The 27076-nt window shown below is 41.9% G+C and overlaps 1 protein-coding gene and 1 long non-coding RNA gene across 2 annotated transcripts in view; one reads left to right on the forward strand and one right to left on the reverse strand.

Moving 5' to 3' along the window:
- The window catches only part of LOC140186725 (uncharacterized), a 69680-nt gene extending 62279 nt beyond the window's left edge, over positions 1–7401 (reverse strand). The window contains exon 1 of the long non-coding RNA XR_011882928.1: positions 7306–7401. This is a non-coding gene — a long non-coding RNA (uncharacterized lncRNA). The remainder of the gene's footprint in view (positions 1–7305) is intronic.
- A 56-nt stretch (positions 7402–7457) lies between these two features.
- slco1c1 (solute carrier organic anion transporter family, member 1C1) overlaps positions 7458–27076 on the forward strand; it is a 105087-nt gene continuing 85468 nt past the window's right edge. The window contains exons 1-4 of the mRNA XM_072241240.1: positions 7458–7547; positions 7696–7837; positions 23688–23829; positions 23924–24056. Coding sequence (XP_072097341.1) covers positions 7513–7547; positions 7696–7837; positions 23688–23829; positions 23924–24056 — 452 coding nt within the window. The 5' untranslated portion in view covers positions 7458–7512. The remainder of the gene's footprint in view (positions 7548–7695; positions 7838–23687; positions 23830–23923; positions 24057–27076) is intronic.

The raw sequence follows: 27076 nt of genomic DNA on the forward strand, positions 1-27076 counted from the left end.
TATGACAAACTCATTTCATTCTGTCCGCTTTCACGTCAACCTCCCCTTGTTGTAGAGAATATTAGAAAAGTAGAGTTGCTTTTAAATGGTGAGAAACTGACTCAAAGTTTCCAGTGACCTTGTGAACAACTCATTTCCCTCAGTTTTTTTACATTAGAGCCAATTTATTAAAAAAAAATGCTAGAGGAACTCAGCAGGTTGGGCAGCACCTGTTGAGGGAAATAAACAATTAATTTTTCAGGTTGAGACTCTTCACTCTAGGCCTGAAAAATGAACTGTTTATTCCCCTCCACAGGTGTTGTCTGACCTACTGAGTTCCTCCAGCATTGTGCATGTTGGTCAAGATTTCCAGCATCTACAGAATTTCCTGTGTCTAACAGGCAATTCATGGTGGCCAATTAACTATCTTTCAGAGACACAAGAGACTGCGGATAGAGGAATATGAAGCAAAAGTTAAAAAAAAATCAAACTACTGGAGAACCCAAAGGATTAAGCAGTTAAGCACCACCTCTGGAGAAAGAGTGATAGTGGACGTTTTGGGTCAAACCCTTTTCCACCCAAGAGAGCGAGCCAGTGTAGTATGCAGATCTATTCATCTTAACGCAATGACTCCATTTAGCACTACTTACTTACCGATAACTTACCCATGCACTTTGATTTGTTGCTCTCTCTGCAAGGAGAATATACAAATTAACTTCACCTCCTAGTGCATGTCTTTATTTACTTGATATGTAGTTGTACATACACAAAAATTGGCAATGTGTACAAACCTGAATTTTAGCGAATATTTCAACTGCACTGATTGTTATGACATGACAGAACTCAGAGGGAGAGAGAGAGACAGTTAGAGGAAAGAGTGAATCAGTACAGAGAAGGCAGTCATGGATGCTAACACAGGGATGCGTGAGTGACAGTTTGCAGTGAGAGACGCACAACTAGCAAAGCAAAAGTGAAAATAACATGACGATGGCCTTAGTCAGGAAAGTTGACAAATTTGATAGTCCTAATGAGGAATCATATAGCAAAAGGGTTGAACTGTATTGTAACATGAATGATGTGGATGAAGAAAGTCTCCACACTTCTTAGCTTAATGGGTGCTAAAACATACAGTCTCTTACACAACTTGGTAACCCTTCTAAAGCCAGCAAGCAAGACGTTCAATGAAATTGTTGAAATGTTACAAAATTACTTGAGCCCAAAACCACTAGTAATAGCTGAGAGGTTTAGATTTTACAAAATGAACCAAAGGATGGAAGCATTTCTGAATATGTTGTAGAACATTCCCAGTACTGTGACTTTGGAGATGGACTTTCTGATGTGTTAATGGACAGGCTTGTATGTGGCATACATAGTCAAGGCACTCAACAGAGGCTACTGTCAGATAGAGACCTAACCTTAGAACAGGCATTGGCCATTGTAATATCAATGGAGACTGCAGCAAAGGATATGTTAGAACTATGGAAAAGGAGTTCAGAATGTCCCTGAATGGTCAAAAAGTCACAAATGGTATCAATGTGGCAAATCCTCCCATGATGCAAATGATTGTTGGAAAAAGCTTGCAGAAAATGTCACAGACAAGGCAACATGGAGAAAGTGTGCAAGTCCAACAAAAAGAACAACCAAAGAGAAAAGGCAAACAGAGTGAAAAGTTTCAAACACAGAACTAGCCAAATGCATAAAGTAACTGAATGTGAATCTGAATCAGACACAGAGTCTGACAAAGGTGAACTGTCATGCCCAACTAGATTGCTAAATCATATGGATCACAACAGCGGCGTCTGGTGTAAAACTGAAAATGTTCCTGGATACAGGATATTGTCTGTAATTTCAGAGGCTGACTACTACAGAATGTTTTCTAAGCTACCACTAGAAAAGACCTCAGTGATGCTAAAGACCTGCACAGGTGAAAGAGTGTCTCCCAAAGGCATATAGAAAGTGAATGTCATGTATGAAGGCTAAACACAGCATTAGAGCTTTATGTGTTGAAAAGTGGAGGGCCAGTTTTCAGATGTGAGTGGTTGAGAAAAATCCAACTAGACTGGCACACAATCAAAGCTCCCAATGTGTCATCAACAGACAGCCACAGCTTGTATGGTAGCACTAACCAGAAACCGTCACAGCTGCACAATGCTAGTGAGAAGGTGTTTGGGAAGGCTATTAGTAAACTCAAAGGCATGAAGGCCAGAACTGAACCGATGAAGCAGCAACACTAAGATTCCATAAAGTGTTTCCAGTGTCCTACACACTACCTCCTAAAGTAGATACTGATTTGCAGAGCATGAAGGCCTCTGGCATTCTGTCCAAGGTTGAGTGGAGTAATTGGGCCATGCCCATTGTCCCAGTGATCAAGAAAGGAAAGGCTGGAGCTTTCACAGATGCAGGAACTTCAAAGTGAGCATCAACCCTGCCATGAATAGTTTTTGGCAGGCAAGGAGAGGTTTTCAAAGACTGACTTGTCACAAACCTACTTACAACTGGAGATTGAGGAGTCAAGCATAAAGTTCCTCACGATCAACACTCAAAAGGAACTGTTCCAGTATAATTGCTTCATCGTTGGCATCACATCAGCTCCAGTGAGTTTTGACTGTGCACAAAGAGGGATAAATGTGAATGTTTCGAGAATGAAATCTCATATTGTGGACATGTCATTGACAAGCGCAGCTTACATAAATCACAAGAGAAGAATAAATTAGTGTTGCAAGCATCCAAACTAGAAAATGTGTCACAACTCAGGTTGTACTTGGCCTTTGTAAACTACACCCATTGAGTGCACTGTTGTGGACTGGAGCAAAGTAGGAACGGTCAGACATATGTGGAAGAGCATTCAAGGAAACAAAGAGTCCAATGGCATCAGATGAACTGCTCACCCATTATGACCCATCTCTGCCCATCAGACTGGCATGTGTCCCCTTATTACATTGGTGTTATTTTGTCACACACTATGAAAGATGGATCCAAACATTCGGTAGCATTTATTTCAAGATCACTAGTGAGAGCGGAACGTAACTACGTACAGATCGATTGAGACCCTTAGTCTAGTATGGGCAGTAAAGAAGTTCCACCACTAATTCTATGGACAAAAGTTTACACTAGTGACAGATCACCTGCTCCTTGTGTTCATTGTCAATCCCAGGAAGGGAATTCCAGTGATGATTGCTACTTGGTTGCAATGTTGGGCACTTTTCCTAGAAGCCCACTCTCATGACATAGAGCTTAAAGGTACTAAACAACATAGCAATGCTGATGGCTTGTCATGTTGACAAATGAAGAAGTCTTCATCCTCTACCCAGCAGCGGTGTACCACACAAAATTGGTGCCAGTAACAAATTCTTTAATACTAGAAACAAGGAATGACCCAACATTGTCAAAAGGTCTAAGACATCACCATGTAAGGATGGCCAGCTCATGGTAGCCCTGTGTTTCCAGACCTCTCAGTGAGCTAAGACCAACTGCTGGATGTCAAAGAACCTGCTGTGTGGATCACATATTGTGGGTTCCCTCTAAAACTGCACACCAGAGTGTTAGAGAATCCCCATGAAGGACACCTGGGTATAGTCAAGGTGTAGCATCCCGCCCGGAACTACTTGTGGCGCCTGCAAATTGATAGACAGATTGAAGACTTGGCCAAGAGCTGTTTGGGATACCACATGGTTCAAAATGCACCTCCACAGGCCTCTTTACGGCTGTGGAAGTGGCCTTATTCACCATGGCAAAGAGTACATATTGACTTCACTGGACCATTCATGGACTCCACGTTTCTGATTGCTGTGGATGTTCATTTGAAATGACCTGAAGTCATAACAATGAAGTCAACCACCTCAACCAAGTCTGTTCTTGCTCTGAGGACTACCTTCTCCAGAAATTGCTTACCTGAACAAATTGTGAGCAAAGCAGACTACAATACATGTCAGAAGAGTTCAGACTATTCATGAAGAAGAATAGCATCAAACATTTCAAGTCAGTTCCTCTCCACCCAACAATGAATGTGTTAGCTGAAAGGCTTGTTCAAACCTTCAAGAAGTCCATTAGAGCAATGGACAAGGGGGACATTTCTCTACAGCACAGATCGGACAACTTCCTTTTTGTGTATTGGAACTCTGCTCATGCGATGACAAATCAAACACTTGCAATGCTGCTTATGAGCATGAGTCTGAGATCTCACATAGACCTCCTGAAACCAGATCTACCGAGGGAAGTACAGAATAAAGAGCTTAGCCAGTTGTCAAATGAATCAGCAAGGAGTTTTGAGGTTGGGCAGGAAGTCTTTGCGTATGATTACTGAGAAGACAAGTGGACATCCAGTAGTATAGCTGCAAGAACCAGACTACTGATGTGCATAGCGGATGCTGATCATACATGGAGACATCATGTGGACCAGATACTAGATGCTCAGCTGAAGAACACACCTGGGTCACAAGACAGACACATTACATCCACCAGCCTTGTCTGTCAGTGATGATCATGACATTAACAGCAATGTGACACCTGCAACAGAGAGCGTTGTCTTTGACAAGACATCTCCCAAACCTACTGCCATTCCACAGGTCCCTAGGCACTATACTAAAAGAAACAGAGCGCCACCCAAGACTGGTATAGTGAAGTTAGTTATGGACTGTTATTTTTTTTAAATCAAGCAAACACTGTTATTGTGAGAGCATATTTATTTGAACATGGTCTGTAAAGGGAAATTGAAAATTTTGTTACTTATAATCAGAACAGGTTTATCACCAGCATGTATCAAGAAATTTGTTAGCTTAACAGCAGCAGTACAATGCAACATATGATAATAAAGAAAGAAAAAATAAGTAATTTAATTACACAGGAATATATATATTTTAAAAAATGAGGTGGTGTGTTCAGGGGATCAACGTCCATTTAGAAATCATATGGTAGAGGGGAAGAAGCTGTTCCTGAATTTTTGAGTGTGTGCCTTCACTCAGGGATTCTGTATCCCCTTCCTGGTGTAAATGAGAAGAAGGCATGCCCTGCGTAATGGGGGTCTTTAATAATGGATATCACCTTTCTGAGGCACTGCTCCTTGAAGATGTCTTCGATACTATGGAGGCTAGTACCCCGGATAGAGCTGACTATATATTTACAAGTTTCTATAGATTCTTTCAGTTCTGTGCAGTAGCACCCCCTTATGAGGCAATGATGCAGCCTGTCAGTATACTCCCCACAGTACATTTGTAAAGGTTGTAGAGTGTTTTAGTTGACAAACCAATTCTCCTCAAACTCCCAATGAAATATAGCCATTGTCTTGCTTCTTTATTGCTGCATCGATAATGTTGGGACCGGGTTAGATCCTCAGAGATCTTGACACCCAGGAACTTGGAAATTGTTCACTTTCTCCACTTCTGATCCCTCTAAGGGGATTGGTTTGCGTACAGTTTTATGTTACATTGATCTAAGGGGGGGGGGGAGAGAGTGTAGTGTTTCTTTCAGCATGACTCTCCTTAGCACTAATTATTGACTGATTACTTACGTTGATTTGTTGCTCTTTCTGCAACTTGAATATACAAGTTAACTTCACTTCCAAGTGTGTCCCTTTATTTACTTCTTATGTAGTTGCACAGACACAACAGCTAGTATAAATCTAAACTGACCAATTTATACCAGCAATCTCCCTTCAATCTTGCAGTTCATGTGAAGGGGCACACTCTGAAATCCCAACTCTCCATTTTCCCCCACCGGTGCTGCGTGAATGGCCAAGTTTCTCCAGCAGTTCGTTTTATTGCTATCTTTGGGATATGGGAGGAAATGGGAGCAACTGGATGACTCTACAGTCACAAGGAGGATGTGTAAACACCAGACAGACAACTCCAAAAGTCAGGAGTAAAGTGAAGTCTCTTACTATGAAGCAGCTGCCTCATTAGTTACTCTATCTATCCAAATAACTTCTGAAACTTTTTATCTATTTTGTAGTTAAAGGCATAGAAGAATTTACAAAAATTACAAGGACAAGGTCAAACTGCTTATTTTCTAACTCCCTCCATGACAATCAAGATTTAGTGACTTTTTAAAATCTATTTTGTGATTATAACTTCAAACACTTGTCAGCTTTGTGAAGCAGGATCTCTTTCCTATTAACTCAGGTGTCCAATCTTATTCCATTTTCTCTCTCTTTCTCAATACCATAACAAACCAATGTTTTCTACATCTACTTTGTTTTTAGTAGGTCCGAGCATTTTTTCTAGAGTAAATTTGAGAGTTTTCTGGCATTTAATTGGAAGTCGGCATCCAAGGTTTGAGTGGCTGACGGTATGAATAAACCGGTTTCAATCCAATTTAGTTTCAAATCTTCCTCGTTGCCGCTTCTTGTCCACGGCACTGCGCAGGCCGCGTATTTAAGTGAAGATGGGCTCACAAGAGGAAGCTAAGTAGTTTAAAAGATTTACTCGCAGTACTTTGCATTTTTTAAAAAATTGGATGGTTAACATTTGATCTGCAATCACTTGGAGAACGAAACAACTGAAGAGTGTAGAAAGTATTTTCAAGAATTAGCACGGCAAGTACCAACTGCTGTTTCCTAAATCTCCAGAAAACGTAAAAGATTTAGCGTTGATCACCATTGACTCCCTCGGATTATTGTACGTGCAGAAATAAAGAGTTTTGGGTGAGTGTCAAAAGTCGGATTAATAAATTGCATTTTTATGCAGGCTCCCTATCGACACCCTTCTCTGTCCCACCGAAAAGAAAATTCTTCCTTTTTACATTATTTAGTAACTTAGATTTTGGCTGTGAATTTCGCCGCTTCCTTTTGTAACGCGCAGATAGAATATGGGTCACTTGTGCTCGGCATGCAAACCTCCTGAAGGCTGTTGAAAGGAAAACTCACCCAGCTCAAACACGAGTGAGGACACTGGGAGTCCGAGGTGAGGTGGAGAGGAGAAGGTGAAGGTGGTGGAACGTGTACACAAATGACATCATACTGTCCCCCCCGGCTTCTCGCTGCCTCATGTTCATGTTTTGCAACAGAACATATAATGGGGGGGGGGAGGGAGGAGAGATAATTCTTTTTTTGAGATAATCAAATGCAACAGTTCTGTAGGAAAAGTAGTTAAAACATTTTAGAGCTTCAAAGTTGAATAAGTATCTTGAGATAATCCATCTAACTACTTACATAGTTAAATTGTCTTAATTCATCCCAAATAATTTGAACCAAGGCACGTTTGTACAAGGAAATCACCATCTATAAATCCTTAAAACGAGTCCACGTTTCTAAGTACTGCTGGAGACTAGTCAACGTTGTTCCCTAAGAGATCTCGTGAGGTTTTAACACATCTAGAGGTATTTTAGTCTTACCGGAGGGCTACTGGAATGCATTTATCCCAACGATCAGAGAACACGGGTGTGGCTGATCTTGAGAATGGTTCCCAATTAAAGGCGAAGAAGGCTGGATTTCCCTTGATTAAGGGAAGCAGCGAAGGCTGGATTTCGAGGGTTAAATCTAAGAGGCATTTCACTGTGTTGATCATTAACGGAGCTGGCTAGGGTTCACTACAAAGTCGGATGCTCAAAAGATCCATCCACACGTTACGGGAAAGGTGAGTTTTGATTTGCTTTACGCGTGACTGAATAATTGCTCTCAATCTTATGCCAATTTTTTTTTTACCCGTCAGTGAAACAGAAACTTGTTCATGTTTTGTATTTATGTAGAAACCTCTTTTAGATGTTCTCTTATTAATCTTGTAGCCCCGGATTTTCGCACAAACGTTCACATAACCTATCCACCGTAATAAGCACCGCGATGGAAAATCCACTCAAAGAGAAGTTAGATAAAACGATTTATTCCCCATCTGCAAAAGAGAAACGCTCCTGTTTTAACAACTTGAAGGTATGGAAATATTAAGGTGTGTTTTGGGGGTACAAACCTTGCCTGTTTTAAGGGTTCATAAGGTTCAATGCCAGATGAAAACATTTAAGCAGGTGTATTAATAAAACACTACAGCAATATACCTTTTAAAATTGTGGTTGGTAGCAAAGACTTGAAATGTTTTTTTTCTTTCTGGATGGGTAATTTATATCTTTTTTGATTTGCTTAGTGTCGAAGTTCAGTTCTTGCAACACCATGTTTGCATTGAGAGCTATTTGCCAAAATAACGTTGATAGTGAGGGTAAGCCAATATGTCTGTGGCAAAGCTTTTGAAATGACCTTTTGTCATGACCTCTATGGTTGTCCAAGTTTAGTTCAAATGTGATGTCTTAATTCATTTGCCAAATCAGAGCAGATTAGCAAAATTACATGGAATTATTGTAATGTCAGAAAACATTCAATGCATCCACTCCATGCCAGCCCTTGCAGTCTTTTCAGTCCCAATTGCCCACTTTTCTGATTTTATCTAATGGGCACTTCCAAATGGTTGGCATAGTACTGCTGTCTCAGTGCTCCAGGGACCAGGGTACAATTCTGACCTTGATTGCTATCCGTGTGGAGTTTGCAGGTTCTCACCAGTGACTGCATAGGTTTCCTCCAGGTGCTGTGGTTTCCTCCCACCACCTGAAGATAGTGGTTAGTTGGCCTCTGTACATTCCCCTTAAGGCAGCTAACTGAACATCCATCCAAAGGGGAAGTGAAGGGCATATGGGACAGAAAGTGCTGGGGGAAAATAAGAGAGATGATGGGACTGTTTGGCTTGGTCTTCTGGGAGCTAGCATAGACATGGAGTGAATGGGTTCCTGTTGTAATAATTAACTAACTCACATTTAAAAGTACTGATTGAAGTTTCTATTACTCTTTCAAGCAATGTGTTCTGGGTGATAATTGTTGTAATTTCAACAGTCACCAGAGAGGCGATGAAGCTACTGGATGCAGAAATCCTTTATTCAACAAAATGAGACCCTCTCGGAGGAAGAGGCCTGTTTGACCCAATATCACATGACATTTTTATATGCTAAAGGACAAAGATAGCAGCACGACAATTAAATAGTTACGATTATCTACAATGCTTCCTTTGAATTGTACAGAACTTTCACACCTCCTTTGCGCCACAGTCCAGACACACACAGTTTGTTAATCAGTATTGTCTGGTTCTCAATTCATTGTAGTCTGCAGCTGTAGGAAACTATTGTCCCGCACTGAATTTTAAATTTGATTTACAATCCATGTTCAGGTCTAAAGATTGTTTGCTGAAGTTAATATTTGCTACATACTCTGTAACCCCAGAATATGTCCTGACAGTCCCTCCTCTTGGCCCTTCTGGACAAAAATAAGTTTATTTCAGCAAAGGCCAAACCTTAAGGAGAATCCAATCAAACAGGGCAGCAAAAATGCCTTGTACGTTGGAACCCCTTCCCCAATTACCTGTGTACATTTACATCTCAACTATTGTCACTAATGTCTACCTGCAAAACTCAAAAGCAGAGATTGGTCCACAAATATGGCCAACAATCTCTCAAATGCAGCTTTGCCATTGGTATGCCTGCTGCCTCCTTCCCTGCTGGCCAATTGCAGTTTAATCGCATTCTTTACCTACACCCTGTCATTTTCTGATGGCTAACACTCTGCAGTGGCTATCAGAGCTACTCTCTGGTCAGTGGCATCAGCTAGTTAAATGTATTAGGCTCACAAGGCCCACTCATCAGTGCACAGGAGGGGTTGGGGTACTCTCTATCTGAATGACTTCACCCCAGTGGCACCTCCTTCTGGACTGTCCAATTGATTGCTGGCCCAACCACTGAAAGGGCCCAGCTCATTTGTACTCAATCCCCATTCAGGCAGGGCTGACTGCCTTCAGATGCTACATGTATTTTCTTTCTCAGTCAGCCCCACCGTCAACGTTGTGGAATTTGACATCTCTTCTGTAACTCAGATTCCTTTCCATCTCTTTTAGCCAAATGTTTTTTCTTAACTGAGCTATACAACTAATCGTCTGCCTTCATTACAGAGTACCATTACTGGTATACTTTAACATGCTGTTCGTGCTTGCCTTCACACTTTGTGTTCAGTGTCCTCTGCCTTCACGTTGGCCGTGGGTCTGTTTCCATCAGCTGTGATTGGGTCTGATGCGGCCCGCTGGTGTTCATCAGTTGGGTACTCTGCAGTGACACTGTTACGATGAATCTCCTGCTCTGTCTGTGAGGGCACCAAGAAGGGTGGCTCATAAAGTTTAGCCTGAGTTAGTGTTTCCACTGGCTGCCTCAGTGAGACTACACCAACACAGGAGTTACTCGTCCAGAGTATCACCTGTGGTTCTATCCACTTGGGAGTGAAACATCTCTTTTCAACCAGCTCCCTTACCATGACTGGGTGCCTGGTTGTGAGAGGACCATTCTCTCTGTCTGTCTCTGTCACTGCTGCTTTGCTTGATTGTTCAACGTGTTTCCCTGGTTATAGTTCTGTTTCATATCTCCATGCAATTTTTTTTTCTAAATTGGCAGCTGTAGTTTCTTTCTGCACTCTTGTAATTTCTGTTGCCGCTTGTGCCTCTGCTACCCTCGTCACACTGATGTCTGCTCACTTGTTCCCTTTCTGCTCCTTACAATCCCCTTTCTGCTGAGCCTTGACTGTAATCACCGCTACCTTCCCAGGCGGCTGCTCTACATATAAAAGCTCCTTACTGTGCTTGGCACCTTCCCTTCGGATCTCCTGACATGATTCCCTGTCTCTCCTCCCTGCTTGGAGCTGTTGTCTCTCTGTGGGCCACGTTAACTGCCCTGTGGGTCACAAATGTTTGCTCTTCCTGTCTTGTCCATGTAGTTTCTCTTTTTCCTCAATCTCAAGTACCTGGGGCTGACTTCTCCCTGCTCTCATGGTTTTACCTCCTGCACTGGTAATGTAAATCGCCTCTCTAGTCATGGGCAAGGGTAGATCAGTAACTGATACTGAAGACTCCATGTCCACTAACATTGCACGTTGCCGGCCCCTGAATAAACGTCTTGTATATATCCGAGGATGACCGCCACTGGCGATAGAGGCTGCCGTCAGCCATTTGTCTGACCTGACCAGCTCTATAATCTGGTCAGCAGTAAAATCAAAAAGAGAGGGTGATGCTGTAGATTCTGCCTGCTTGGTGACTGACTCTCCCACTTCCTCTCTTTTCAGGACACTGCCTCCAAGCATGGCTGAGGGGTCACAGCTATGACAAATCATCTCTTTTACCCTCCCATGTATGTTCCAACAGTTTCTTGCTATGTGCCCTGGTTGCTGGCACACAAAACAGTCCCCTGTGACATCACAGCAGCTACCTCCACTACAGCCACTGTACGGCATCTTCCCCTTCTCCAGTCTGGTCTATCTCAACAGCCCATGATACTGTCACGGAGTAGATCAATTTCCCCCCTCCATCCCCAAGTCTAAAACTTGACAGGCTGAGCTCAGGCCTTCCTTCACCATTTTCAGGAAGTCTGGGTCTTCTCTCTCAATGTTCGATATTTCCATTCTGTATAATCCATGGCAGGCTCACCGGTTCTCTGAACTAATGAATTCATCATTCCCCAGTTACTGGGACTTCTCCCACCCCTCCCCTGTGATATCTCTCTTCATTGCTGGCATTCCCGGCAGCTGCCCATGTACTATCAGGCACCCCTGGGCCATACTGTCCTACATAGTCTTCGGGCACTTCAGTTTTACCAACGCGTGTATATTTTTGGGGTGCATCTGGTTTTCGACCTCATTTTGCCTGACCTCCATCAGTGCCATCCCAACAGGTATATCCAGGCATAATCTCTCCTTCAAATATCTTCACACTAGTTTTCATATTGCACAAACTATAAATGATGGATAAACAGCACAGACTTAAAACCACAGAGCATGTACTCTGCAATCTGCCACTTGTGTGCGACTGAACTCATGATGCCCACTGTATTCCTTTGTATTTAAACTGTGCGTGCAAATATATCTGCCAAAATACAGTTCTGGGAATGAGAATGCATGCACTCCACTGGCATCCCAAACCGTTGATAACCAACCATTTGGTGGCTTGGTTTCAGCAAATTGCCATACAAATGTGTATTCTCTTGTATACGCACACATGCCTCATGACTTTTATAAGATCATAAGATATAGGAGCAGAAGTAGACCATTCAGCCCATCAAGTCTGCTCCACCATTCAATCATGGGCTGATCCAATTCTTCTAGTCATCTCCACTCCCCTGCTTTCACTCCATACCCTTTGATGCCCTGGCTAATCAAGAACCTGTCTATCTCTGCCTTACTTATCTCTGGTCTCACAGAGCTACATCATCACATCCCTTCTCTTATAATCTATACCTCTAGAAATGAATGCCAACATTGCATTTCCCTTCTGCACCATCGACCCAATCTGGAGGTTAACCTTTAGGGTTTCTTGCACAAGGACTCCCAATTCCCTTTGCATCTCTGCATTTTGAATTCTCTCCCCATCTAATTAATAGTCTGCCCGTTTATTTCTTCCACCAAAGTGCATGACCATAGACTTTCCAACATTGTATTTCATTTGAATTTCTTTGCCCATTTCCCAAACTATCTAAGTCTCTCTGCAGGCTCTCTGTTTCTTCAACACTACCCGCTCCTCCACCTATCTTTGTATCATTGGCAAATTTAGCCACAAATCCACTAATACCGTAGTCCAACTCCAAATCATTGACATACGAGGGGTGATTGATAAGTTGTGGCCTAAGGTAGAAGGAATCAATTTTAGAAAACACATTTATTTTTCAACATAGGCCCCTCCTACATTTACACACTTAGTCCAGCGGTCGTGGAGCATATGGATCTTGGACCTCCAGGAAGTGTCCACAGCAGGGGTGGTTGATAAGTTTGTGGCCTAAGGTGAAAGGTGATGTGTTATACAGCTCTCGTTGTGTGCACATGCAGTTCAACTCTGAGTGATTATGCAGAAAGTTTGAAGTTAATAACTGATCTCATTCTATCTTTGTCCATGAACTTATCAATCACCCCGATGAGTTATTAACTTCAAACTTTCTGCATAATCACTCAGAGTTGAACTGCATGTGCACACAACGAGAGCTGTATAACTCATCACTTTTCACCTTAGACCACGAACTTATCAATCACCCCTGCTGTGGACACTTTCTGGAGGTCCAAGATCCGTATGCTCCACGACCACTGGACTAAGTGTGTAAGTGTAAGAGGGGACTATGTTGAAAAATAAATGTGCTAGGTTTTCTAAAATTGACTCCTCCTACCTTAGGCCACAAACTTATCAATCACCGCTCATACGTCATGAAAAGCAGCGGTCCCAACACTGACCCCTGTGGAACTCCACTGGTAACTAGCAGCCAGCCAGAATAGGATCCTTTTATTCCCACTCTGTTTCCTGCTGACCAGCCAATGCTCCACCCATGCGAGTAACTTCCCTGTAATTCCATGGACTCTTATCTTGCTAAGCAGCCTCATGTGCGGCACTTTGTCAAAAGCCTTCTGAAAATCCAAGAACACCATGTCTACTGCATTTCCTTTGCCTACCTTGCTTGTAATTTCCTCAAAGAATTGCAGTAGGTTTGTTGGGCAGGATATTCCTTTAGGAAACCGTGCTGACTTTGGCCTATTCTGTCATGTGTCTCCAGGTACTCCATAATCTCAACCCTAACAATTGATTCCCAACGACTGATGTCAGGCTAATAGGTCTATAGTTTCTCCTCTGCTGCCTCCCACCCTTCTTAAATAGCGGAGTAATATTTGTAGTTTTCCAGTCATCCAGTACAATGCCAGAATCTGTTGATTCTTGAAAGATCATTGTTAATGCCTCTGCAATCTCTCCAGCCACTTCCTTCAGAACCCGAGGGAGCATTCCATGAGGTCCAGGAGAGTTATCCACCCTCAGGCCATTAAGCTTCCTGAGCACCTTCTCAGTCGTAATTTTCTATGCATAAACTTTACTTCCCTGACACTCTTGAATGTCCAGTATACTGCAGACATCTTCCACTGTGAAGAGTGATGCAAAATATGCATTCAGTTCCTCTGCCATCTCTGCATCTCTCATTTATAATGTCCCTAGCGTCATGTGCTGGTCCTATATCTACCCTCAACTCTCTTTTATCCTTTATATACTTTAAAAAAAAAAACCTTCTAGTATCTTCTTTGATATTAGTCACCAGCTTCCTCTCATTATTCATCTTTTCCTTCCGAATGACCTTCTTAGTTTCCTTCTGCAAGTTTTTCAAAGCTCCCCAATTCTCTACCTTCCCACTTGCTCTGGTTTCCTTGTATGCCCTCTCTTTAGCCTTTACTTTGGCTCTGATTTCACTTGTCAGCCACAGTAGTATCCTTTTTCCCTTTGAAAATTTCTTCTTATTTTGAATTTATCTGTTTTGCACTCCCCTCATTTTTTGCAGAAACTCCAGCCATTTCTGCCGTGCTGTCTTTCCTGCAAATGTCCCTTTCCAGTTAACTTCAGCCAGTTCCCCTCTCATGCCATTGTAATTTCCTTTATTCCATTGTAATTTCCTTGATTCCGCTGAAATACCAACACATTGGATTTTTTTTTTCCCTTCTCAAATTTCAATGTGAACTCGATCATATTGTGATCACTGTTCCTTAATCTTTCGTTCGTTAATCTTAAACTCTCTCATCACCTCTGGATCATTGCACAATACCAAATCCAGAACAGCTGATCCCCTAGTGGGCTCAACAACAAGCTGTTCTTAAAAAGCCATCCCTTTAGACATTCTACAAATTCTCTTTCTTGAGGTGTCCAGTACTGACCTAGTTTTCCCAATCCACTTTCATGTTTAAAATCCCAACGGTTATCATGTCATTGCCTTTCTGACACGCCTTTTCTATCTCCTGCTGTAATTTGTAATCCACATCCCAGCTGCTGTTTGGAGGCCTGTATACAACTGCCATCAGGGTCCTTTTACCCTTGCCATTTCTTAACTCAACCCATAGAGACTCTACACCTTCCAATCCTATGTCATCTCTTACCAATGATTTAATATTATTTCTTACACACAGAGCTACACCATCCCCTCTGCCTACTAATCTATCTTTCCGATATACCGTATATCCTCGGGCGTTCAGCTCCCAATGGCAGCCATCCTTTAGCCAAGTTTCAGAGATGGCCACAATGTCATACTTGCCAATCTGTAGCTGAATTTTATTCCCTATGCTGCGTGCATTCAAATACAACACTTTCAATCCAGTATTTGTTGCTTTCTGTTTTAATTGCACCACACCTCTATTGCCCTGTAACTCATGCCATTGACTTTGATTATGCCTCATCTCCTGCCTGTTATTTCTATCATTTTTGTTGCATGCCATCTTTGATTTATTTCTGTTTCCCCCTTCCTCAGCCCTATCACTCCGGTTCCCATCCCCCTGCCAGATTAGTTTAAACCATCCCTAACAGCTCTACTAAATGTGCCCTATATCCACCAGGCCAGCTCTCTGCTGTGTTTGTGATCCCGTAGTCACCGACGTGAACAAATCCAAGTGTGTGAGCTACTTTTAAAACTACTCACCACTTAGACTGCTGAGGTTGCTGGGCAAACAATGGGTCATGAAGGCATCCTGGATGAGCACCCAATTGTAATGTGAACAAAGTCACTGGAGGGACACTGAAGCTAGTGGATACAGAAGTGTTTTATTCAACAAAATGAGACACTCTCAGAGGAAAAGGCCTGTTTGACCCAATATTATATGGCATTTTGTTTGCTAAAAATGAAAGATAGCTATAGGACACATCTATAGTTACAATGTATCTACAGTGGTTCCTTTGAATTACATATAATTTTCACACCTCCTTCTTTGCACCCACACTCCAGACACCCAAAGTGAATGTTAATCAGCGTTGTCTGGTGTCCATAATACCAGGAAACTATTGTCCTTGGCTGCATCTTAAATTTAATCTACAATCCACATTCAGGTTTAAAGATTTGCTGCTGAAGTTAATATTTCCTAAATACCCTAACTTCAGAGTATGCCCTAGCAATAACCATTCAGTTTTGAGAGACATTGCTTTCCCTCCCATCTTACTGCACCTTACACCCATAATTTTAAATCGGCGTCCCCTAGTCGTTGAGCTATATCTTGTCCAAACAAGTCATGATCTTGAACATCAAAATTGTTCTTGCTGTAAGAAAATCCTGGCTTCTTTAGTCTAAACTTGGAGCTCAAATTCCTTATCATTGGATCCATTCTTGCCCATGTTTGGGATTTCACATCCTTCCTGTAGTGGAAAGTTCTCAAGTGTAGGTTGTACTCAACTTATTTTTTAAGTTACTACGATATGTATGTTTTTATATTTGATGCATCTATAAAATTCAGGATTCCATATGCGTCCTCCATCAACATGTTTTTCTGTTTTCAGATTTTTCACTTTAATCTCTTAGGTCTATAAATTCCTATACATGATTTAGTAATGTTCAATTTGGAGTCCTAAGGCACTATACATAGAAATAGGTCCTTTGCCCATCTGTTATTCTGCCTAGTCCACTCAACCAGCAGCTTGACCATAGCCCTCCATGCCACACTCATCCAAACTTCAGCTGGCAGCTCACTCCACGCTTGCACTGCCATCTGAGTGAAGAAGAGCCCCTTCAGGTTCCCTTTCGGGAAATTTAATTTAGCAACCTTGTCTCATCTCATTCATCTCATCAAAATGCTCCATTTTTATCAAATGTTATCTTCCACCTGTCTCATTCTGCCAGCTATCTATGTCCTGCAGTAAATTACCACTTTCTCCACAGTTTGCCTTCATTTTAAACTTGGTGTTGCCTGAGTAAGAAGGTGCAGTGATTTGAGAAGCAACCCTGCGGAGTACCACTGTTTGCTATCCTTCCATCAGAAAATTATTTACCATAATTCTCTGCCTTCAGTGCTTGAGTTAATTTTTAATCCAAAAGGCATCAACTTTCCATTTTGCTAACTGAATAACTACAGGATTTTTTTTTTTTAGTCAATATAGAAAACATCATTGCATTTCTTTCATCTGTTGTTTTTTCTGGTACCTCACAGGAAAAGTTATTTAATAAGGTAAATCAATTTTATCAGAAGGAATGACAAATAGATGATGTGTTTAAAAACGCAAACATGAGGAAATCTGTAGATGCTGGAATTTCAAGCAACACACATAAAAATTGCTGGTGAATGCAGCAGGCCAGGCAGCATCAATAGGAAGATGTACAGTCGACATTTCAGGCCGAGAAGGGTCTCGGCCGGAAACGTCGACTGTACCCCTTCCTATAGATGCTGCCTGGCCTGCTGCATTCACCAGCAATTTTTATGTGTGTTGCTTGTTAATAGATGATGTGTGCTGAGTTTCACTATTCTGAAGCACATGCAGGAACAAAGGATGTTACATGTATAAAAGTACATATATCTTTGCAAATCGAATGATGTGTTGAAGTGTGGTAGTGAAGTATATGGGTTCATTTAATTCATAGAAGTACAAGGCAAATATGATTTAACATGAACAAATCCATACTAGTTCATATTTGTTGACTTTAATATTAATAATTGGAAATAATACTTGTTTCCAAAATCCTCTCAACAGCTAATAATAAACTGGCTGAATTGGTTTGACCTTGCATGTCATTGCAAATCTTCTTTCACTTGCTATTCTCTAGTTTTCTGGCACCTCTCTATATTTAGGGAAGTTTGAAAAATCATGGCCAGCCCTTGCTGCAGCCTGCGCCTTCACCACCTTGAAATAGTAAAGTAGCAGTTGATGTATTTACCTCGTGTGCTCCCCATCTGGACCAGGTGATGTATTCGCTTTCTAAGTCTCATCAGTTTTCACCTCATCCATCCTCTATTATCAAGGATGTAATAACAGCACATTTGGAAAGTGGTGAAATGATCGGACAAAGTCAGCATGGATTTGTGAAAGGAAAATCATGTCTGACGAATCTCATAGAATTTTTTGAGGATGTAACTAGTAGAGTGGATAGGGGAGAACCAGTGGATGTGGTATATTTGGATTTTCAGAAGGCTTTTGACAAGGTCCCACACAGGAGATTAGTGTGCAGACTTAAAGCACACGGTACTGGGGGTAAGGTATTGGTGTGGGTGGAGAGTTGGTTAGCAGACAGGAAGCAAAGAGTGGGAATAAACGGGACCTTTTCAGAATGGCAGGTGGTGACTAGTGGGGTACCGCAAGGCTCAGTGCTGGGACCCCAGTTGTTTACAATATATATTAATGACTTGGATGAGGGAATTAAATGCAGCATCTCCAAGTTTGCGGATGACACGAAGCTGGGTGGCAGTGTTAGCTGTGAGGAGGATGCTAAGAGGATGCAGGGTGACTTGGATAGGTTGGGTGAGTGGGCAAATTCATGGCAGATGCAATTTAATATGGATAAATGTGAAGTTATCCACTTTGGTGGCAAAAATAGGAAAACAGATTATTATCTGAATGGTGGCCGATTAGGAAAAGGGGAGGTGCAACGTGACCTGGGTGTCATTATACACCAGTCATTGAAAGTGGGCATGCAGGTACAGCAGGCGGTGAAAAAGGCGAATGGTATGCTGGCATTTATAGCGAGAGGATTTGAGTACAGGAGCAGGGAGGTACTACTGCAGTTGTACAAGGCCTTGGTGAGACCGCACCTGGAGTATTGTGTGCAGTTTTGGTCCCCTAATCTGAGGAAAGACATCCTTGCCATAGAGGGAGTACAGAGAAGGTTCACCAGATTGATTCCTGGGATGGCAGGACTTTCATATGAAGAAAGAATGGATGAACTGGGCTTGTACTCGTTGGAATTTAGAAGATTGAGGGGGGATCTGATTGAAACGTATAAGATCCTAAAGGGATTGGACAGGCTAGATGCAGGAAGATTGTTCCCGATGTTGGGGTTGTCCAGAACGAGGGGTCACAGTTTGAGGATAGAGGGGAAGCCTTTTAGGACCGAGATTAGGAAAAACTTCTTCACACAGAGAGTGGTGAATCTGTGGAATTCTCTGCCACAGGAAACAGTTGAGGCCAGTTCATTGGCTATATTTAAGAGGGAGTTAGATATGGCCCTTGTGGCTACGGGGGTCAGGGGGTATGGAGGGAAGGCTGGGGCGGTGTTCTGAGTTGGATGATCAGCCATGATCATAATAAATGGTGGTGCAGGCTCGAAGGGCCGAATGGCCTACTCCTGCACCTATTTTCTATGTTTCTATTCTCTCTTCCACTGAAATTTAGGCACTGCTGCCTGTTTAGTAAAGGCTAATTACCTTCTTCTAAATATTCTAACCCTCCCCTTATCACTCCATGCATCGATCTGACTCATGATTCCACATTAATCCCTTGCCATCCTTGCTTGCTGCTCACCTACCCGTAGAAAACTTTTGGTGTTATTTTTAATATTAAATAAAATTTTACATTTTCTTCCACATTTTCCAAAAAATTATATTCCGCCTATAACAATTAGTTATATAACAAGCATCCTGCAACAGCCTCTCTTCCTTTCATCATAATCTTAGTTCATATTGCCATCCACAGAGATCTGCTAGCATTCTTTTGCCTGATAAGACTATGCCTAGCCTACACTCAACATACTTTCTACTCAGAGGGCTCCATTCGTTCCACAAAAGTTTTGGTTTCCAGTCTCTCGCATTATAGTTAGCCTTCCTAAGCAGGTGGTGAATCTGTGGAATTCCTTGCCAAAGACAGCTATGAAGGCCATGTCATTAGGTATATATCATGTGGATGTTGATGGGTTCTTGATTAGTAAGGGCATCAAAGGTTACAGGGAGAAGACAGCAGAATAGAGTTGGGAGGAAAAATAAGTCATTCATGATCAAGTGGCAGAGCAGGCTCAATGAGCTGATGGCCTAGTTCTGCTCTTGTATCTTATGGTCTTAAAGTCTACTCAATTTTGCCCCTTAGTCTTGTCTATTGTAGGCTGGTGGCATAGTGGCATCAGCGCTGGACTTCGGGGCAAGAGGTCCTGAGTTCGAATCCAGCCGGCTCCCTTGCATGCTGTCCATCTGTGCCTGGGTTGAGTGTCGAGCTAACAACTCAACCTCGTGTATTTTTAAAAAAAAAAAACCTGGAGAGGGATGGGCTCCGCCAGGTTTCAGATGCCCAAGACACACCGTACGATGAGCATAAAAAAAACCTGTCAAGATGGTTCCCCGATGACCACACACCCACAAAAACACGTCCACTTCATGAGAGTTATGGACATTGCAATTGTATCTTGCAGTTGATGGAGCGAGCACAGAATGCAAAAGAACCAAACTGACCTGAAAGAACTGGTTTACGCAGCGAGCGGTTGTGGTATAGAATTCAATGCCAGAGGTGGTAATGTTTTAACCACCATGTTCAAAAGCCCGTTTAGTACTAAGGTTTGATGAGGATGGCAGGGAAATGGATCATCTGGTCTGTTCTTGGACAGAATGGACAGAGTGTCCTTTGTGATTCTGAGATGTGGAACAATGAATATGGCTGCTGTAACATGAATGTCGTAAGGTCTTGGAGTTGCACAGCATATATATAATGAGCAGAAAAGCCTGTTTCTATGCCAACTATTGTGTCTGCCTATACTAATCCCACTTGTCTGCATTAACTCCATTTTCCTATATACCTTGTTTAAGTATCAGTCACGACGCCTCTTAAATATACTATTTCTGGCCACTCATCTCAAATACTATTACACTTTGTGTTGAAAAATTTATCCCTCCTGTCTTTGTTAAACCATCTCCTTTTCACTTTCCATGTGTGCTTCTAGCTTAAGTACCCCTCCCATGGGAAGCTAACAAACCATTTGCAGTTTCTATGCATCTCATTAGTATGTTTCTATTAAATCACCTATTGCCCCCCATTGCTCTGTGGGGGGGGGGCTGGGTGTGCGTGGAAGAAGACCTAGCCCCACTCCGATCACTTTCTGGGGTATGTGGAGGCAAGAAAATGTTCCAGATTGGGATGCTTGGAGATATAAACCAATGGGGATAGAGATTTTTTTAATGAGATGGTGGTCAATGGGATGGTTGAACAATCTTGACCAGAGTTCAGAGAAGTGGCAAGGAACTTCGATCATCTTGAGTTTGAAGGGGGTAGAATGAGGGAGTTTGGCTGGGAATGAAATCAGGCATGTTAGTTGAACACAGGCAGATGAAGGCTGCAGGAATAGATGAGTGCAAGTTGGTATCAGTGTCATATTGGGCTACAGTGGTGGTACAGTCACAGTGATGACCTGTGGTTGGGTATCACCAGCAGTTTAGTTCAGTTTTGCATCTAGGGCTGATAGTTGGGGTTGGTAGTGATGGAATAGCATACGGGGCTCTGATCAGAGGTGATAGCTTTCTCCCAGCTTTGCTGGAGGAAATTTCTGGCCATCCACCATTCTATTGTGTCTGTATCTGTGTCTGTGTTCAGTAACTTGTGGGCAGAGTGAGACAGAGTTGATCTGGTGCTACCATCTAATGAAATTAACCTTTAGCCTTTATAAGCATTTAGCTTTGTCTCACAAACTTAAGTACCCCAAGGTTGAAGGCATTTCTTATCTATCATTTTATCATGCTTGCTTTGGAATAGTTAGTTCATCTTGAGAAGTTTGATTCATCAAGAAGTTTTGAATATTGGTTAATTGGCCCTCTCTCTTTTTTTCATGCCCAATACTGGTAAGATATTTGCTCATGAGATGTGGTTCTGGCTATGACTCACCACCATGGCTGCAAATTTTTAGTTGTCTAGCCTCATTTGACTCTAATCTCTCATCTAGATATATATATCTACCATCATATATACACACTACCTCAACTCCCAGTCTCACTCTGCCCAGAGTGAAAGGTTTTACTTGGAGTTTCCCAGCTGGTATTAATTAACCATCAAGTAACACCATGTTTTTGAGCATGAAGATCTCAGTGCAGTAGATAGCTTAGTTAATTCTCCTGAGCTGGGATCAGCAGAGTATCAGTGTACAATCACTGCTAATGTAATGCTGCTACTTATACAAGAATTGAATTCCTGATGTAAGATGAAGTTGCTACTGAGTTAATTTCTTCCCCTATGCTGTCTGTCTGTCAGCACTCATTCCAAATGAACACTATAGAAGCTTGTGTACGTGGGTGTCTGCATATTGTGGGATTGCTATCCAATTTCTGCCCTTTTATCTACCACCCACATTGAACCTGGGTTATGTTTTAAACCTCAGCTGTCCAGGCACAGATTTTAGGAGAGCCTGTTGTTAGTGGTCTCTTGATTTTCTTTTGGCCACACTTTATCTAGGAAGGACGAAGGGGATTGAGTATGTGAGAGTTAAATACCAGGTCTTAAATCTTGTTAAGATAAATTTTCTCAGCACACCTGCTCAAGTCTCCTATTAGACTGAGTCTCAACCATCATGCTCATCTTTATGAAGTTCAGGGTTTCCCAATCTGGGGTCCATCGCATAAAAAAGGTAGAGAACCCCTGATATAGTTAGTATTATTAAATCTTAAAATGAGGGTCCAGCCCCTTTTCCTTTCTTACTGATTTCTGTTGAGGCACCTCCAGAACCAAGTGTGATGGTCCTGAGATCCTCCTCTCATCAGCTACTCCTGGACTCCATATGAACTGTACGTTTCACATTGTGTTAACTAGTTCTCTTCAGTTAAGGCAATCTAAATATCATGATGGATAGCTGGTCTGTTTTTTGCAGGATGGGGGAGTATAGAATTAGAAGGCATAGCTTCAAGTTGAGAGGAGAGAAATTTTGAAGGACAACTGAGGGGTATATTTTTTCCATACAGAAGATAGCAATTAATTAGAACATAGAATAGTGCAGCACAGTACAAGCCCTTCAGCCCACATTGTTGTGCCGACCTTCAAACCCTGCCTCACATATAACCCCCCTACCTTAAATTCCTCCATATGAATTGACACGGGAAGCCAGAGGAGATAGTGGAGGAATGTACTAATACAATGTTTAACTGGCTTTACCTTTCAAAAGCTTGAGAAATATACTACAGTAATACAATGTTTAAATGGCTTTTGTTCAGGTACTTGACTAAGAGAGAGACAGAAAGACCTAATGAACCAATGGGATTAGCATAGATGGGCGTCATAGATGGCATGGGTGAATTGGGCCAAAAGGCCATTTCAGTGCTGTACCATGAATAGAAACATACAGAAGAGAAATTGTGCCTTTCAACCCACCTCATCCATTTGCCTCAATTAGGCCCATATCTGTCTATGTCTCTTCTCTCTAAGTACCTGACTTAAACACAATGGCTTTAACAAGGTGGCATCGTTTGACATAGCATGATCTGATATTGTTCAACAGCAAACAAATCTTCACAATTATGTTGGCATTTCTTAAAGGCCTTTCATTGCAAATCCCCTGAAACTAATAGTCATGCCAGGACACTTGGCATCAAGATCTCTACCAGAAAGTAGCTGGATAAATGACGAGGGGGAAAGACTGTGAGTCAGGGCCTCCAAGTGTCCATGCACTTTCATATGAGTGTACAATTTACACCAAATGTGGGAGCCAGCATTATTTTTTTTTGTTTTGATGGGGAAATGACTTTGCTCTTTCAGAGCAAACTTGCATAATGTTAAAACAGCTCATTCCTTACTATTAATAGGAATTTATTTTTAAATTAGATGTTGTGCTACTGGTGATTTAAATGGGATTTTGTGCACTTTCTGTGCTGTAAACTGTTGAGTGAAGTGCAAGGCTTATCGTACCTCTATTGAAGTAAGCAAGACTGAATTGGGAAAGGTCTCATTTCCTTTCTCAGTGTGAATTTCATTGCCAGGCTTAAACTTTTTTTTCAAAAATATTAATCCCACCAGTGAACATTTGTTGACAAATATTTTGTATTTTCAAAGCTATTTCTTGCAGCCTTGTCCTTCTTGTATTTTGCAAAAGCATTGACTGGGAGCTATATGAAAAGTACTATCACACAACTGGAGAGACGTTTTGACTTGCCTAGCTCCCTGGTTGGTATCGTTGATGGAAGCTTTGAAATTGGTAAGAACTGATCTCTGAATTGCTAAATCATATAGAAGCCTAAATTAAGAGCCCTTAACTTGTATCTTCTTCCTCTCCTCTATTTTTGGTTAAGGGAATTTGCTAGTGATTTCATTTGTGAGCTACTTTGGAGCAAAATTTCATCGTCCCAAGTTAATCGCATTTGGAAGCCTCACCATGGGCCTTGGAACCTTATTTATAGCTATGCCTCATTTCTTCATGGGGCGGTGAGTCTCTACATTTTTATTTTAATCATTGTAAGACTTTCTACGAGGCTTTACTTTTTAGGAACATTTTCGTAATAATTAATCCACCAGATTTCAGAACCATTTAACTAGTGAATGGAAGTTTTATCATAATCTGGATTAAATTTGAATAAACTGAATTTAGAAGTGCCTCCCTTTTTTGTTTTCACTGAACTTAAAAATTAGGCAATGAAATTCAAGTTTGCTAAATATTAATCGTACTAGTAAGCATGTTTGTAAATGCTTTGTATTTTGTACACTCTTTCAGAATAAGTCTAGATATGCTTCCAGTGAATGAAGAGTTTCCATGGAGATCCAACTGCCTTGACTGTGCTTCTGTTCCTCTTATCTCAGTTCTCTATGAAACAATGTTTACACAGGCTGTTGCTTGCTGTTGAACTCGATCCCAGGGCTACCCTTTCGTCGATGGTACCCTTTTCCCCATTAATAACTGCAGTGCTTATAGTGGAAGGGTCAATATTATATATTTGTGGCCCCACATCCCGACTTCAATCTCTCCATTTTGGGTCTCTGCTGCAGTACCTAAGTAACATAACCCAGGACCTTCCACACATCACTTATTTGAGGGATCTCAGAGGAGATTCAACTTGCACAGTAAATGGCTGGGCCCTAGAGAGCGCTGTAGAACAGAGAAGTATGGATTAGGGTATGTAGTTACCTGAAAGTGGTGACACAGGTAGGCAAGGTGTGGCAAAAAAGACATCTGGCATGCTTTCCTTCATTGGCACTGGGTACAGGAGTTGGGACATCATGTTACAACTATACGAATTGTTGGTTGGACCACACTTGCCCATGGTGCTCAAGAAGAAAATGGCACTGGAGAGGGGGGTGACCTTTCATGTGCAGCTCCCAAGGAAATCGAGTATTCCTATTCACAAACTACTACAGTTGAAATCTGCGGCCATAGATGCCCTGGAAAATAACATTGAAGACCTCAGAGCAAGGCTGCAGTACTGGAGGGTCATCAGAGACTGCTGTGTACTTTGCTTCATAGAGACATGGCTCACCTCACAGCACTCTGGACACAGTGCTCAGGCCTGAATGCTTCACCTTCCACTGTATGGGCCAACCATTCGCTTCATGATTAACTTATTGTGCACAGATACGGCAGTTCTGTTTCAGTTCTGGTCTCCTCAACACCCTTCCTTCGCACCCCCCCCCTCCCCCACCAGGAACATCTGGCAGTCAAGTGTTGTTTGTTCTATCTGCCAGGGGAATTCTTCTCCGTCATCCTGAAGTATATTTCCCTCTTTCCCCCCACTCCCCCCCCAAGCAAACGTCGAGTTTTCATTGGAGGAGCAAAGCACACTGATAACCATCAAGAAATAGTGCCTCCCTGATCATTGTAGGTGACTTCAACCAGGCCAGCTGAAGTCTCTGACTAACTTCCACCAACGTGTCACCTGCAGAACCAGAGGAGCAGCACAGTCGATCACTATTACACCACTATCAAGAATGCTTAACTATGCCATTTGTGGTTAGCAAGAGAAGTCAAAGCCAACATAAAAGTCAAAGAAAGAGCAAAAATTGCTGGTGTGTTAGAGAATTAGGAAGCTTTTAAAAACCAGCAGAAGGCCACTAAAGGAAGTAATTAAGGTAAAGGTGGAATGCAAAAGTAAGCTAGCCAATGATATTAAAGAGGATACAAAAGTTTCTTCAGATACCTAAAGTGTAAAAGAGAGGTGAGCATGGATTTCGGACAACTGGAAAACGCTGCTGGACAGGTAGCAATGGGGGACAACAAAATGATGGACGAACTGAATAAGTATTTAGCATCAGTTTTCACTGTGGAAGGTACTAGCAGTATAGGTGGAAGTTCCAAATGTCAGGAGGCATGAAGTGTGTGAACTTAGTATAACTAGACAGAAGGTTCTTGGGAAACTAAAAGGTCTGAAGTTAGATAAGTTGCCTGGACCATAGTTCTGAAAGAGGTGGCTGAAGAGATTATGGAGGCATTAGTAATGATCTTCCAAGAATCACTAGATTCTGGAATGGTTCTGGAAGACTAGAAAATTGCAAATGTCACTCCACTCTTCAAGAAGGGAAAGAGACAGAAGAGAGGAAACTATAGGCCAGTTGGTCTGACCTCAGTGGTTAGGAAGATGTGGGAGTTAATTATTAAGGATGAGATCTTGGGATCCTTGAAGGAGGCATATGATAAAATAAGCCATAGTTAGCATGGTTTCTTCAAGGGGAAATCTTGCCTGACAAATTTGTTGGAATTCTTTGAAGAAATAACAAGCAGGATAGACAAAGGAGAACTGGGTAATGTTGTGCATTTGGATTTTCAGAAGGCCTTTGACAAGATGACACACACGAGGCTGCTTAACAATCTACAAGCCCATGGTATTACAGGAAAGATTCGAGCATGGATAAAGCAGTAGCTGATTGGAAGAAGCAAAGAGTGAGAAAGAAGGGAACCTTTTCTGGCTGGCTGCCAGTGACTTGTGGTGTTCCATGGGGTTCTGTGTTGGGACCGATTCTTTTTACATTAGATGTCAGTGATTTGGATGATGGACTTGATGGCTTTGTTGCAAAGTTTGCAGACGATATGAAGATTGTGGGGTAGGCAGTTTTGAGGGATTAGAGAGGCTACAGAAGGACTTGGATATATTGGGAGAATGAGCAAAGAAATGGCAGATGGAATACAGTATCAGAAGGTTATAGTCTTGCACTTTGGTAGCAGAAATGAAAGGGTTGACAAGGGTTCAAAGGAGGTTCATGAAAGTGATTCCAGTATTGAAGGGTTTATCATACAAAGAGTGTTTGATAGCTCTGGGCCTGTATTCATTAGAATTCAGAAGAATGAGGGATGACCTCATTGAAACCTATCAAATGGTGTAAGGCTTTGATAGAGTGGATATGGAGAGGATGTTTCTTATGCTGGGAGAGTTTACAACAAGAGGAAACAGCCTCAGAGCAGAGGGGCATCCATTTAGAATGGAAATGAGGCATTTCTTTAGCCACAGAGTGGTAAATTT

Source organism: Mobula birostris, chromosome 23 (assembly GCF_030028105.1).
Source record: "Mobula birostris isolate sMobBir1 chromosome 23, sMobBir1.hap1, whole genome shotgun sequence".
NCBI lineage: Eukaryota > Metazoa > Chordata > Chondrichthyes > Myliobatiformes > Myliobatidae > Mobula > Mobula birostris.